The 16,195-nt window shown below is 41.9% G+C and overlaps 1 protein-coding gene across 1 annotated transcript in view; it reads right to left on the bottom strand.

Annotated features, from left to right (window-relative positions):
- Nucleotides 1–16,195, bottom strand: part of DOCK8 (dedicator of cytokinesis 8) — a 182,978-nt gene that overhangs the window by 67,492 nt on the left and 99,291 nt on the right. The window contains exons 15-17 of the mRNA XM_081152481.1: nucleotides 4,463–4,580; nucleotides 2,950–3,020; nucleotides 1,746–1,884 (exon numbers count right to left, since the gene is read on the bottom strand). Coding sequence (XP_081008607.1) covers nucleotides 1,746–1,884; nucleotides 2,950–3,020; nucleotides 4,463–4,580 — 328 coding nt within the window. The remainder of the gene's footprint in view (nucleotides 1–1,745; nucleotides 1,885–2,949; nucleotides 3,021–4,462; nucleotides 4,581–16,195) is intronic.

Raw genomic sequence — 16,195 nt, 5'->3', positions numbered from 1 at the left:
TTGCTTGTCTCCATTTTGTTTAGTTATTTTTTTGGAGTGTTGTTCTGTTCTTTCATTGGGACTTTTATTTGACTCCTCATTTGGCAGCCTCCCTTTGTTTGTTTCTATGTATTAGGTAGAGCTGATATGTCTCTCAGGCTTGGTAGCATGGCCTAATGTAGTAGGTGCCCTGTAGGGTTCAGTGGCACAGCCTCCCTGATCACCCAAGCTGGGCACTTGAGGTGTGTCCTCAACATGTGGGCTGTGTACACCCTCCTCTTGTAGTTAAGCCTTGATTGCTGTTGGCATTTCAATGGGAGGAATTTATGCCCAGGCCAGCCAGGCTGCAAAGACTGGATGTGACCACCGACCACCATGGAGGATCAGCTGTGCAGGGGCTCACCCCACAAAGCAGGGCTTACTTTAGTGGGTCTCTAGTGCCCACTGAGTCCTGAGTGTGTAGCTTGTGAGGGTGGTTGGGTGATGCTTCGATATGGTCTGAAGCTGTTCATAAAGTGCCCTGGCTGTGGGGCCTGCTAAGAGTTGCTGGCCAAGGTAAGCTGTCACCTGTGTTCTGCCCAGGGCCACCCAGCATGAGTTACAAAGCAATCTGCAGATGGCTGCTACTTGTGCTGGGCTTGGAGGTGCCCAACAAGGCCAAGCTGTGAACAAAGGCAGGCTGCTGCTAGTGCTGGGCCTGAGGCCACTCAGTGAGAGGTATGAGGCATGCTGAGGCCAGATGCTGCTTGTTTGAGAGATTTTAGGAAAATATAGAGCATGAGCCAAGACAGGCCCATTTGTCTGGAAAAGCTACTGGAAACAGCTTGGATGGGTCCACAAGTTTGGTGAGGAGGATCTGAGGGAATCACTGGGGCAGGGTGAATAGTGATAGCCAGGTTGATGGAGATTCAGATATGGTGCCCACCTGCCAGCTCTGTGGGAGAAGGGCTCAGAAAAGGAACAACGGCCTCTGCCAGCACTTCTGTCTGGGAGAACGCTGGCTGTTTAGCTCTCGCCCTGCTGCCAGACAATTCAGTTCTTCCCTGGTGCCTTTTGAGCTGCTGCCCAACTGCTGGAGCTCAGAGGGACTAAGTCCGAGTAAGTCCATGCATAGGCCCTGTAAGAGGAACGCCTGGGACTCCAGGAGCCCTCAGCCTTACTCAGCCACAATCCCCATTAGCTTTTACAACCAGAGCCAAGACAGGCCATTTGTGTGGAAAACCCACTGGAAACAGCTTGGATAGGGATTTCTCTTCCTGGCACTGGAATCCTGGGCTGGGAGGGGCTAGTACGGGGCTGGGCCCCTTGCTCCTCAGGGGGGACTTCTTCAGCCAAGATATCCCTCCTGGTTTTTACCTGCCACATGTGGGCGGGGGACCAGCCCATTCTTCATCTCTGTGCCTCCTACCAGTCTTGATGTGACATCTTCTTTAAATCCCTAGTTGTATAACTTCCGTTCAGCCAGATTTCAGACAGTTCTGAATGATGGTTGTTCTATAGTTTAGTTGTAATTTTGACGTCACAATCCTTTTTTTAAAAAAATAAATGTGTGAACATTCAATATCTATCTCCCACTAGCTTTCCATTCCTGAAATCTGTCATCTGCTAAGTCAAGTCATCTCTGCTCTTTGCTATATCTGGTTTGGTACATTCTGTTACTTGTGACAGGAAAAAAGCAATTGAATAGAATTTAGTTGTTTATCTTTGCAGGGACCTTGGATGCACCAAGAACTGCAGTGTGAATTGGCATGTTGAAAATGACTCACTGAATATCCCAGGAGACTTTCTATGGAGGCTCCTTGCTTCTGCTGACAGCTGATGTGATAGAAGGTGAAGAGGAGGTGGTGGTTTACTGTGAGCTTAGCAGGGAGTTTAATTTTCACTTCTTCATAGAAGTCTGGAGACCTGTTTCAAAAGCACATTATACACACAACGTTTAGCAAGAATGATGACTTCTCTGACTGTAAATTGTAATGCAATGGACCCTTCACTCCTCAGAATTTGTCTGCTTGGTGTTTTGCTTTTCATTTCACATCATTCTGCTCCTAAGCTGGAAGTCCTTGGGACCAAGCTTATGTCACTAGATACATTTCACTTACGTAACAGCATTCAGAAACTAAAGACTTTGGGGTGGGGGATTTCCACGCACAATGGAAAAAATCCAACAACTTAATTTGAAAAGGGGATGAGGTTCAGCGTCCTTCTGTGACTTTTTCTATTTCTACCCCAAGAACAGAGGTAAGCGCACGAAAGGAGTTTGGAGAAACAAATGAATGATGTAGGAGGAAAAGGAACCTGATTTTACTGAATTACAAAGTCCCTCATAAGTTACCAAGGGCTTTATGTGCATTACCCATTTACTCCTCCCCAGGAGCATGGGTTCAGAGGAAAACTTAAATGGGCCAAGGTTACCAGGCCAGGATCAAACCCTAGTCTGCCTGACCCTGTACAGATTTCCCTCTTCTACCTGTAAAATGTAAATAATAATATAGACATTATTTTGGAACTCAATTTACCCACATAACAACGAGTATTCCATTTTCCCTTTGGTCAACTTAAATTTTCTTAAATCTGATAGTGGTGCAGCTGTGGAGTGGTATATGGAAGACCAGGAGACAGAAAAACGAGAGCTGGATTCTGTTTCTGGCCCCTTCCAGTACCTCAAAGCAAGTTAAGAAATGTATTTCTTTACTTAACACCATAAAACCTCTCTGTATCATACTAGAATACAAGGCTCCAGAAAAGTCAAAACAATATGAGGTTCTTGAGGATACGTTCTTCTCCCAGTCTCAGTTAATGGCAAAAATTGTACATCTCCAGCACAGAATCATGGAACTAGTGTGGATTTCTTCTGTCCCTAAGTCCCCAAGTGATAAAAAACCATTGGAAGGAATCACCTAGGGGATTCAGAGATGCCAGCAGATAATGAAACAATCTTGCCATATATTTAGAACTCTGAAATATGCTTACTTATTATGGTATGTGACGGCTGTGTACACTTCCTGCAGAAATTCAGGCCCACTGGATTTTCCAAAGATGACCTGTTCACCAACATGGAAAGGACCAAATTAACAGTGATATTTGGGTATAGCAAATCAACCATCATCAGCCCGATAGGATGTTCTGTTCTCATACAACTACATTTCATAAATTAAGAGTGCTGAGTTCTAAAACTAGCCCAACCACACAGATGCAAAAGAACTGGCTACAAAGGGCAAAGTGAGGCCCCAAGGGGCTGTATTAGTGACCAAGGGCCACAGTTTTGAGAGACTGGAAAACCAGTGCTCTGTCCACTCTGGCTCACTGCATAGAGGTCTATACTTTTAGGTGAAGTCACGTGGTTTTACCTTCAGTTAAGGATCCCTGGTTGTGGCATTTTCCCCTCCAAAGACATGGGCCTGGTCACTGGGGTGATCAGGACCTTCACTGTCCACATGTTTGGAATATTTAGAAAAAGACACCTCTTGGGCCTGATTCAGCCCTAACAGTATATGATTTAACAAGTGGACTCACCTTTGGGCAAAGAAAAAAGTGCCCTTTCTACTAGATGCAGTAATCCCTATGCTGGGTCCCAGGGCTTGGTGAGCAGAGAACAGTTTGGCCCCCACTCATCCCTGGCTGGGGCCTTGGCTACATTCAGGACCTGCACAGCTGTACCTGGCAGCTCTGGTGGGCTTGCCATGAGCCAGGGCAGAGAGAAGCAGGGGTGCCTTCCTCTGGGATTTCTTTCCCACCACTATTGCAAGAGAATACCTTGCACTGGGAAGGTAGCTGAGACATTAGCAGCATGCTTTGTTTTTTAAAAGGAGATATTTGAAAAATGGTAGCACTGAAAAAAATTATTTCAGTAGAAAGGTATAGTAACTGAATTCTATGACTTACAGAAAATGGTAACAGCTAACTACCCATCTCATTTGGGACAAATGGTTAAAAAAATACAAATTCTGGCATTTTGGGTTCCTTAGAGAACACTGCATTATATACTTATTACTTGATTTATATTTTGCCTCGGAATGAAGATCCAGTCCAAAAAGGCATTGAGATGGCATATATTTATTATTCCCAGGCATGCTTTACATCTCTCTCTGTGGACTGGGCTGTGGGCAGATGCGGGCTACAGTGCACATCCAGAAGTGTGGCAAACACTGCGGACGTGCTGGGCCCGTCTCTGCTTTTCATGCTGTGAGGATGGCATGGACTTTATGATATTTTTCAGTCCTCTAATATAATCTGCATTCCCAAAGTCCATAGCTCCTCCTCGAATAAGTTAGGAAAGAGACTTTCAGTGCAGACTGACCCCGCTTTCCCATCAGCATGCTGGGACCAATACTGGGCTGGTCGCAAAGGCCTCTGCACGTGCCGAGGGGTGCTGTCCTGAACAGGCGTACTCGGTACGCCCCTGAGCCCCGCGCTCTGTCCCCGTGGATGGACAGGCCAGCCCAGCACACCCTGCTTTGCGACAGTTGTTTCTTTCCCTCTTTACCGGCATGGCGTTGCTCGGATCCTCTCCACACATGAACTGGATCTTTATTGTAATGTTCCGGGCGGATGCCAGCTTGTTGGTGAAGTTCAGCCTCTGAGGGTAGACATAGAGAAGGTTTCTGGAAAAGAGAAGACCGAGAACCAGTGAATAAGGCCTTGAGCTTATTTTAACCAATCATGAGGTGGTTTTTCTGGAGAATTTCCTTTAAGAAGTGAATAATTTTTGGAGGCGTGAGTGAGATGCCGTTGCTTCCTCCTCAGCTGCAGCCATCGGATAAGAGCCAACGGTGTTCTTTGTTTCGTTACCTATAAAGATGCGTCTGCTGCAGCCTAGGGAGCCTTAATGTCTTGGGTACATTTCGAGTGTCTTTGGATATGCTCCCAGAAGTGGACCCGCGGGGTCCTCAATCTGCGCTTTTTCAGGAGCATCTCCCCAGCGTGGCGGGGAGAGCTCTGCGTGGGTTATCCGCCCATGGGCTCTGTAAGTTCTGGGCTGCGTCTTGAGAGCTTTGCTCACCTGGATGTGCTCAAGACCAGAGAAACTACATCCAAGCTCTGGAGTTCGGCATTACTCTCTGCATTTTTAGGCATGTGCAACAAAAATTCAGCACTCTTTTTGGGCCACTGAGCCCAGCACCCAGGCCCACTCTTCGGCCTGGGTGCACCTACCAACTCTACCACTGTAACGACGGAACGGCACACATTGCTTCTGCAAAGTGATGGCCTTCAGACACTTGGTGGCTTTGTGGCTATGCATACCCTTGTGGCCTGGGCAGTTTCACGAGTGTTCTTAAAGTGAACATGAAGATTTTAACCTCTTGATTTGCATGATTTTGTGGGGTTTTCTGGGTCAAGTGAATAGGGAACCATTTTCAGAGGTCACCTCAGGCCTCTTATGGAAAGAGCAAACATTCCTAATACACATGATTTCAATGGATGCATGATCTCCCATATTATGAATGTGCCTTAATTTACACTAGTCTCCAAAAATAAGCATTTAGATTATTTCTTTTTTTTAGAATTATAAAGCTGTGATAAACCCTTTATATACATATGTATACATATATGTACTGCCCTTCTGCAATATAGTATACTCTGGGAAGAATCCCTTTTAGTTCTATATAGTTCTTCATCTTTCAATTAATTGAAAAGACACCACTCAACCTTTCTGCTGTGCTGGAAGAAATAATGAGCCAGAGTGTGTAAAACGCTTTGAAGTAGCTAGATGAAAGGGTCTGTGTAGATCACAACGGCAGTAGCCCTGCCAGACTGGCTAAGCAAGTTAGCTGTTACTAACACTCCTCTCCTACATCGCAATACAGGGGCGCCACACACTTGTTTCACACATCCCCCAACGCTGCTTCCAAACGGGTTGCTGACCCCTATGTTCAAACAACATCACCGGGCATGCCTGGTACTGAATACACTTTCCACAGAGTACAGAGCTGAGGGAAACTTCGAGACAATTTAGTCCAACATCCCTTTCTGCCTACTAGGAACTAACTCCCAGGGAGGTTAAATAACTGCCTAAACTCTTTTTTTAAGAAGATGCATTTCCCAAGGATCATATTTCTTAATGGCAAATATGCTAAGTGACATGTTCTGTTAAATCTGCATGCTTTTAAAGAAATGAATATTAACAAATAATACTATTTCCTGTTGGGAGGGAAGATCTGCCTGTATGGTCAATAATCCACAGAGCCTCAACCAGATAAGAGTAATTAGTAACAAACTGATAAACAGGATTGTATAGTTTATATGTGGTAAATTAAGTGTCCCATATTAGCTAGAGAAAATCCTAAGAATTATGTTTAATGATTTTTGAGAGGATAATCCATAACCAAAATAGGAATCACTTGGTGTAGCACAATTATTTTGAAAGCTTCTTTAGTAAGGAGATGTCCAGTGTATGTGCAAGGCATTTAGCATAATCTCATCTTTCCCCAAGAAAAATCGGTCTTCTTCAGTCATATACATCACAACCAAGAACAGGACATTTGGTATTCATCAACAATGTTCTACCAAGAACTACTTCAGATGGCTTCTCTTGATTACAAACTGTTTTGGAAACTCCAAATTCTTTCCACTGATTCAGCAATAGCCTCTCAACTAATTTATAAACTGCTGCTATTTAGCAGCTCCAGGAAGTTAGAAGTTAACTTGTGGAATTTGGTGATTCTTTGACTAAACTGTTTCTGTTCTTTACTGTCTTCGGACTGTCTTCTATTTTCTTTGCTGGAAACAGGTTACCCCCAACGGACCATGAAATTTTTCAAAGCCACGATGCAAAAAACATCAGTTTGGCTTCTCCTCAGTTTAGCCTATTCTTTATCCAGTGCAAGGAAACAAAGAGAAAGACATGTCCCTGCCACTTATTCCCAAGATGACATCGATGTCCTCTCCCAGGGGCTTCTACAGCTTGGAGTGGAGCTCAAGATGCAAGTGAGCTACAGCAAAAGTCACATTGGCCACCTGTTTAAACAACTGGACACTCTGAACATCTCTTTGGTTGAGCTCCTAACTCAAGTCAGCCAGCAGGAGAGAAAGAAAGAGGACCTGGAGAGGAGAGCTGAGCAGTTCGACAAGAGGAATGAAGACCTCCAGCAGCTGGTTGCCGAGCTCCAGCATCAGCTGGTTGCAGGGATAAAGGACAGAGAGAAATTCAATGAGAGGCTAAACTTGCTGGAGCAGAAGGTGGAGAGCGCTGTGTCCTTCAAGGCAGGTGGGCTTTCTCTGACAGAGGTGATGGACAACATCATGGTGAGTAGATCATTATTGAGAATTCCAGTTGACCATTATTTTACTGGAAATAAAATACTATTTTTGCCCGGCTGGGCGTGGCTCAGCGGTTAAGCATCGACCTAGGATCCAGGCGATCGGGGTTCGATTCCCGGTCAGGGCACATGCCTAGTTGCAGGCTTGATCAACGACTCTCTCCTCATTGATGTTTCTATCTCTCTCTCCCTCTCCTTTCCTCTCTCTGAAATCAATAAAGATATATTTTAAAAAAACAACTATTTTTAATACTATTACGATTTTTAACAGAAATGCTATCCTATTGGAAAATAGACCCCAAAGTAAGATTCATGAAGTGGGAGCTATTTCTGCTGTGAGAAAACCTGGTTAAGAAGAATGGTGGTGCAGATTAACCCTTTGTGGTGAAAATGCCTATTATCTTCCATTGCTGGTAATGGCAACCTAAACCGTTTTGAATTAAAATATATATATATTTATGTGACTCGCTTCCAAGAAGTGAGTGGAGGAACAATTGGTCATGTCATAAAGCAAAAAGCTAGCTTTCTATTCTCTCAGAATATTTTCCTTACAGGGCCTTGGGATTCCCAGAGAGCCAAAGGATTAACTGTAGCTGCTCAAAGTCAAACAATCCTTGGTGCTCCTTATGTATTTCCTTGAAAGTGAGTTAAATGGCTTGTGCTCGTTGCATACTGTTGAGTGAAAATTCAGAATATAAAATTTTATCTATGACAGGGCTACACATATTCAAAAATTGAATATACATGAAGGGTTAGGACTAGAAGATGATATGGGGAAATGAGAAAAGTAGATTTGATTTTGAAATGAAATTGGTGTCAATTTTGGTTTTGTCTCTCTTATTTCAGTATAGAAGCTGTAACAAGGTACTAATATCAAATATATACTTTAAAAAAATTGCTGATTCTGTGACCTGGGGTATCTCCACTGTCTTTTGAATATCGGTAATGCCCATAATTTAAGCTGCTGTTATACCAGGGAAGATGGGCTAATATAGAGACCTGTGATTGGTGGCCCTTACTAAATAAGATAATGGGTGGAACAGTCCTTTAAAAAATTTCAAAATGCTCTACAAATGTAAGGTGGACAAGTCAATTTCCTCACCTGTAATGAAAAGATGGGAGTTAAGTTTTAATTCAATGATACCTGACAAGTGCTTTGCTATAAACTGCAAAATATGACACCGGTGAAGATTATGTTCTTATCAGGATTGTGTAAAACAGCTGAGTGAATTTAAAATGCAACTCTCAACACGGCAGGACTATGAGATCTTAATGTATGTTACTTAGGGGATCATCAGTCTCTCTGGGGTTCTCTCTCCATCTTTCTTTCAGTCTCTTTCTGTCTCTGTCTCTGTCTCTCTATGTTTGTCTGTCTGCCTTTAATCTGTGTGTATCTCTCTGAGTCTCTCTTTTTCTCTAGCACACCCTCTCTCATCTCTCTCACAGCCCCTCAGAAAATGGCAAAACACTCTTTCTGAGGGAACACTCTCTAGGTCCATCTAGTCACTAAAATCCATTTCCTTACAAGCGTGCAGGTGTTGAGGCTTTCCTGCAGAGCTGGGATGGGGTTGTGAAAAGGCCATATTTCTTTCAGGATGGTAAGCACAGAACCTAACATCTGTGAACATTCTAGGATTCCACAAAGATGTCTGGGCATTCAGAAATAATTAGCTCTGAAATAGAGAAAGTAAAAAGCTCAAAACCAAAATTAACGAATTTTAAATTAAATGCTTACCGAGTGCAACATGTTCTCAATTAATCAACAACAACTCTACTGAATTTAACCTACGGGTGAAATTTTTTTTCCTCCTACTTTGTGGACTGTTATAAAGTTATACATAAAATACATGTAACAAATGAGAAAGTGGGTGCATCCTAATATGTTTTAAATGACGTGGTCAGGTGCTTCGGGGCTTAGGGAGGTCTCAAATGTTCTTGGATATAGGTATCGGGTAGGGAAAAAGATAAAATACCAAGAAACCGGTTTTTCTATTAGTTTTCTTCTAGCTTGAGACTCAAGTGATGGTCTTATAGCCGACCACAAGCAATATATGTACTGGGTTGAAGTAGACGGGCTAGGAAGTTAGTGCTTGGCTCTCCTGATGCAACTGCTGAAACAGCTTTATGTAGAAAAAGCTCGCCAACCTATTCTGGCAATTTCAAAGTGATTTCTTTTCCTCCCCTTGTGTTTTAAAACTCTCCCTCTCTAGCCTTTTTTGCAAAGACAGAGCCAAAGAATTGATGAACTATTTGCTGAAGTGGAAATGCAGCAAAACCAACTACATGGACGAGATGCCCTCATTAAAAAGCTACGGGAAAAGGTTGGTGCCTCTAACTCCTGTTAGTAATTTGTTAGCAGCAGACTTTGATTCCAACAGGATGAAATTCAAGTGCCTATTAGTATCACCAATATCTTATAGTTATCTAGTGTGTTTTTCTCAAGCATTGCACAGAAAATTGCAAATCTAGATATATTCTTTTAAGGTACTTTTTATGCAAGATGAGCAGCTCACTGCCAGGAAAATGTATTGTGAACATCATAATAAAAATAGCTAATATTATTTAATTTTTCCTATGTGTAGGCACTAATAGTATCTAATAGTACCTATGACAGGTACTACTATGAGCCTCATTAGGTAGGTGATAAAACTGAGGCACAGAGAGGGTGCATAACTTCCACAAGGTAACACAGCCAGCACAGTGCAATTCAGATCTGGGTGCTTTGAAGCTAATACTAGACTCAGTGCCCATAACCGTTGCTATTTCTAAGAACAACAGTAAACAGTATCTATGGTCAACAATCAGACTCACCAGAACATTATAATGTGGTCTTTTATTGTATTATTTACAGGGGCTGAAGAATGTTTCCCCAAACAAACAAAACATTTTTAGAAAAGGTTCAAAATAACATAATTAACTTAAAAGATGAGAATGACTATTGTCCCTCAGTGTTAGACAGAGCTTTTGATGTTTTAAATACATCAATAGCAAATGAAGTTAGAAATCTTAGAGCTCAAAATTTGACATATTTTAGAATTATCTAGGAAACCTGCAAACCAAACGTGGCTATATATTTTAAGTGGGAGCATGCATTGTAAATGGCACTTATGCAGAGCTAAGACTTTGCTACTAAAAGACCCGTCCAGGGAGGAGCAACATCAGCATCAGAATCACCTGGGGGCAATTAGAATGCACCACTGACCTGCTGAATCAGAACTTCATTTCACAGCACCCCAGTTGATTCAAATGCACATTCAAGTGTGAGAAGCACAGATCCAGGAGAAAGGGTCTGTTTTTCATTTGGTGGACACATGAATCTTATAGTTTATTGTGTTTCCTTTTGTTTGTTTGGCTGCTGGAAGCTCAAAGTCAAATTTGCAACTGACTTTTTAAGGAACTGTCAAGGTCCTTAAGATATATTCTGTGTACTAACCTTATCCAGGTTTAGACTGATTTTCCTTTAACCCAGAAATTTTACACCTTGTTTTACAGTCTCCATAAATGGCCTCAGATACCTTTTAGAATGGGAAGCTTTACAAATAAATGCATAAACATAAAACATTTGCCATCTCCTGTCTTGTCATTCCATGGTCTAATACCATGACTTGTGTTTATTCCTATTTCTAATACTTTAGGTTAAATCAAAGCACAGATTCACAAAGGAATCCGTGAAAAACAGAAATGGAAAGAAAAGCCCTGATGTGTAGGGTGAAGAGAATGTCCCATCTTCAGAGATCAGAGCAAGAAAGACGGTGCATGAATCCTATGCCAGGGCAGAAGTCCGAGTCCACAGCAGGCTGCCTGCCCTGCGAAATGGCACAAGATTAGGAGGCCCTGGGGGTGTTGTCGCAGGCAGCTGCTTGCCCCTTAGTAACCTCGGTGCTCTGTGGGCTGGGCTGCAATGCTTTGTGTAAATGCTGGCACTGTATTCTGAACATTGGGGACCTCTAACCCCGCCCCCACAAAAAGCAAATGCAGTTAAGTAGCCAGAGACAAAATGTTACAGTAAATGACCCAATATTCTCTCTCTCTAGTCATGTTATGTTTAAAAATAATGCACTCTAAAACAGAAATCAAATGAGAGTGAGAAAAACAAATAGAAAACCAGCAAACTCTTATACTTGTTATAGATTTAAAGATTTTGAAGGGAAATCTTTGTAAAGATTTCCACTTCTAAAGATTTTGAAGGGAAAATAATCCATTCTTTCTCAATTGATGAACTACAATCTGAACATCAGATATGGTGTCTTTATTATTATTATTATTACTTATTACAACTATTATTACTACTAATAATTTGTCTTCGAGCATGGACTAAATGCTCACATATTCTGTATTTGCAGAGTGCCTTTCCTATGACCTCAATTCCCATCCCTTCTTTTTATGAGACAGATAAAAGTTCCTCTTATGAAAGGGCTTGGATGTAAAAAGGAAGAACATTTTGCCTTTTGCAACGGCATGGATGGACATGGAGAACATTATCCTAAGTGAAATAAGCCAGGCAGAGAAAGACCAGTACCATAGGACTTCACTCATTTGTGGAATCTAATGAACAAACTGAACTAACAAGCAAAATAGAGACAGACTTATAGATAGAGAGTAGGCAGCCAGCTCTGGCTGGGGTGGAGGTGGGGGTGTTGGGGGCGTGGAGGAATTGAGCCAAAAAAAAAGGGAGAAAGAACTCGTGGACATGGACCACAGTGTGGTGACTGCAGGAGGTAGTGGGGTGGGTGTGGAGGTTGAAGAGGGAATGGGGGATAAATGGTGATGGAAAAACAAAATAGAATAAAGAAAGGAAAAAAATAAAAAGCGCTTGGAAAACCAGCAGGTTATTAAACCTGTTTAATAAAGCAGGACCTCAAGCTGGGGCAAAGAGAATGTTCCTTTCTAGAAACAGGTAAAAGCACCTGAGCTCTCCTCCTTAAGCCACTGACTTGTTTAACAAAATCCAACGACTTTGCAATAGCAAAAGACCCAAAAGGAAAGCTGGGATGTTTACAATCTTAGGTCTTATCTAGATCAGATTCCCATTGAAAAGAATCACAAATACATAAACATTTTGAAAACTGCTGGGGAAAACTGCCTACTTTAAGAAAAAAATAAATCTCTAACTGCTTGAAACCTTTTTTTTAACCATACTTTGTTGACCACTGTGCTGTACACCTGAAACTAATACAAAATAATATTGACTGTAAACTGTAATTAAAAAAAGAAATTAAACCAGACTTTGTGGAACTAATTGAAATTTTATGAATTGATCCCCCTGTTACTAAATATTCTTTTGAAACACTGCTTAGCAGATTTAATGTATTAAGTGGTTGACATATCATTCACTCCCACCTAAGTATGAATTAGTTTACTCAGTTCCTTTCCTTCTTACAAAGAGGACGGATTTACGGACTGTAGGTGAGAGTGGAGAGAGGGGATAAAAAGGGGTAATTATTAATCATGAGACTCTGATCTGGGGGAGATCTGGATGCTTAGGGTGACAAGGAGAAACATACCAGGTCGGCTATTAAACCCTCCATGGAGAGCCTTGTCCTCAGCATGCACAGAAGTAACCCTCCCTCCTTGACTCACCCTCCTATGCTCCTTCAACCTCACACAACTGGAGCACCCCAACTTTTTGCTTGGTTAAGAACTGTGGCTGCAGCTTCTAAGATGACTCCCAATGATTCCACCTCCTGATATTCTTAGGTTACAAAAAGACCCTGACTTATAATCTCTCTCCTCTCTCCCCTGCCTTCTTCTTCCCTCCATTTTTCAGAGAAAGCCAATTGCTGTGTTATGAGCTGCCCTATGGAGAGACTAATATAGCAAGGAATTCACAGAGGCCTCTTGCCAACAACTAGTGAGGAGCTAAAGGCTCTTAGCCCAATGGTCCAAAAGAAACTGAATCTTGTCAACAACCACATGAGTGAGCTTAAAAGCAAATCCCCCCTAGTTGAGCCTTGGGGTGATCACAGCCTTAGCTGAGATCTTGACTGTGGCCTTTTGAGAATCAGAGGCACCCAGCTTAGCCACACCTGGATAACCCACATAAACTGTGAGATAACTGCTTGCTGTGTTGAGCTGCACAGGTTTTTGTTACACAGCAACAGATAACTAATACAAGTGCACACACTTAAAAAAGTGTATGTCAGGTGTTCAGTGATATTTGAACCTGAGATTTCTTTTAAAAAATGGCTTTACATTGTAAAAGTTCTTCCTCTTAACTGATTCTCAGGGTTATTCTCGTGGACTAAGAAATACAATAGGATGACTTAACATCAAAATAGCCTCTTTGGAGTCAATCCAATCTCCAACTGAGTATGAAAACGGAAACTTTTAAAAAACAAATAATTTGGAGGGGTTCTATTTTTGATTCTATTAACTGAATTAACAAACATCTCTTAAAGAGGCTGTGACAGAAAAGTCATGAAAGAATCCCAAAATGTAGCTACCGCAAGCATCCTTCCTTCTCCCTTAAAACAACAAATTTTTAACGAAAGCCTCCCCCAAGTGAAAACAAAACATACATTTCAATATTTGGTTTTGTAAAACAACAAAAATTCAAGGTTTAAAGATATTGTTTCGATGCCACCTCTGGACGGGGCTGCCTATTTGAAAAGACCACCAGCCAGAATTGTCACGTGGTGGCTAACATGAACCAACCTGCACATTATTTTAAGGGCCAGAGGGAGCACATTTTTTCCAGGCTTTGCAAATAGTTTCCTAAAACAAATCTGCCAGCTAACAAAAGCACATACACAGACCAGAAAATCTCCAATTTTTGCTGTTACTGAATCTGACTTTTGTTTGTCTTTTGGTTTGGGGCAGAGTCTTTATTAGTCTTCCACCCGTTAAAAAACCCCCAAAACCAGCCAATGAAGAAATCAGTACTATACAGTATAATGCTTGCTTGTTCATTCCTGATGTTTTTAATGTTGTTGGCTGCGTTGGAGGAGAAAGTATTGGAATTGGAGGAATCAGCAGGCTTACTAAGAATAAATTGTCCAGATGCCCCCCCACTACCTCTGGAAACATGTATCTGCTCTGGGTGCTTGGTGAGAGAGAAGGCTTGTCTGGGTTTTGGAGGTGGTTTCAAAATATTGTAGGGAGTGGGGTTGGGGAGAATTGTTAATCATTTTGCTTTTTCACAAAATAAGGACAGACCACTAACTTGTTTGTTTTCTACAAAAGTGGAGGCAGTCATTGATAAACTCCTTCGCCCATGGGCCAGGTGGTCATTAGAGTGAAAGAAAACCTGCCTGAGGAAAACGGATCATCTCCCTTCTCTCTTCCTCTCCCCAGTAAGAACATCCCATTCGTGTTATGAAAGAATTACAATAGCATCTAAATGTCTGGGATGGTGTGTCCATTGGCAGCATTCTGCTCAACATCGGTGAAATAAAAAGTTTTGCAACCGGGCACTGTAAAGGCCAATGGTGCAGCTCGAGCTGAGTCAGGCTGCGGAGCACAGGGTGCTTTCTGCAAAGGTGGGCTGAGGGGAGGCCAAGTTCTCGCCCTGACAGTAACGGGAGTGAACGGAAGGACAAGTAAGCTCGGAAGATCTGTATTAGAGGGGGAAAGGAATAGAATAAAATTAACTGAAGAAGAATCTCCATGTTCCTGCTCTGGGAGGCAAATTCACCCAACCCTGAGCTGGAACATGAGTCACAATTCTAAGGTGTCTGAGTTTGACTCCTTTTTTATTTTCTGAAAAGTGAGACACAGTATATGGTATATTTGTGCATGTCATTTTTGAGGACATTAACTGGTGCCTTGACAATATGGAAATGTAAATCTATTAATAAAATAAAGAAACTGGTCTGCTTCCTATCGTGAACCCATGGGGGGAATTTTTTTTTAAATATATCTTTATTGATTTCAGAAAGAGGAAGGAAGAGGGAGAGATAGAAATATCAATAATGTGAGAGTCATTGATCGGCTGCCTCCTGAATGCCCCCTTCTGGGGATCGAGCCCCAAACCCGGGCATGTCCCCTGACTGGGAATTGAACCCCGATCGCCTGAATCCTAGGCTGACGCTCAACTGTTGAGCCATGCCCGGTCGGGCATGGAGGGAATTTTGATGGAGAAAACACAGCCATGTCACCCCATCAAGCAAGTGGATTGAAACAAACGAAGCCACAGGGTTGGTTTTTAAAAACTATAACTCTGGGAAAAGCTGAGAAAGGATATTCTTATTGCTAAATGTATAATTTTAAACTTAGGCATGGAGATCTTGTAAAAGTCATTAAAATTAACCATTAAGTTCAGTTCCTCAACTTTTATCCTTATTAAACCATAATATTTATATTTCCACACTGTTACATGGATCTCAGTTTACATTTTGAAGGCTGTCAAACAAAGAACATAAATGAGGTGGAACTGCACAGTTTTAGAAGTTTTATAATCTTTCTGGGGTTTAGGCCAATAGATAAATGAAATTCATTTTTAATTAAATTACCTTATTACATTGTCAAAACTCAGTCCTTCTCTGCTCATAGCTCTCTTTCACTTTGTGGTAAGGGGCTAGCCTGCGTTGGCTCCACCCAAACCCACTTTTCCCCTGGGAAGCCAGTGACAGGTGGAGCAGCATCTAATATTTCACCCAGAGCATTCTGACTTCTGCTGAAAGGGGCCAAGGGCAGCCTGTCTGAGGCTTGAAACCACAGGACATCCATTAACAGAGAGTTGTTATAATAGTTATGCTTTAGAGATGGCCAAACACTTCAGGGATGAGTGGATGAATGCTGATCTTTGGGCTACCAATAAAGTACACAGAAAAGACAGAACTAAGCATAAAAAAGGTAAAATGTAGAAAAGATTTTTACCCCCCCAAATGGCAAAAGAAATAAGAGGGGACCATTCCCCAAAGGATATCTCGCCAGAAGACAAACCACTTCAAAGAACTAATTTTAAAATAATAATTAAAAAACGAAAAAAACCATAGAAATCAAAGAAAGAAGGCCTTTGG

The sequence above is a fragment of the Miniopterus schreibersii genome (genome assembly GCF_964146895.1).
Source record: "Miniopterus schreibersii genome assembly, chromosome: 11".
NCBI classification, from domain to species: Eukaryota; Metazoa; Chordata; class Mammalia; order Chiroptera; family Miniopteridae; genus Miniopterus; species Miniopterus schreibersii.
Note: the sequence above shows the minus strand (reverse complement) of the source record. Positions and strands in the feature narration are given on the sequence as shown.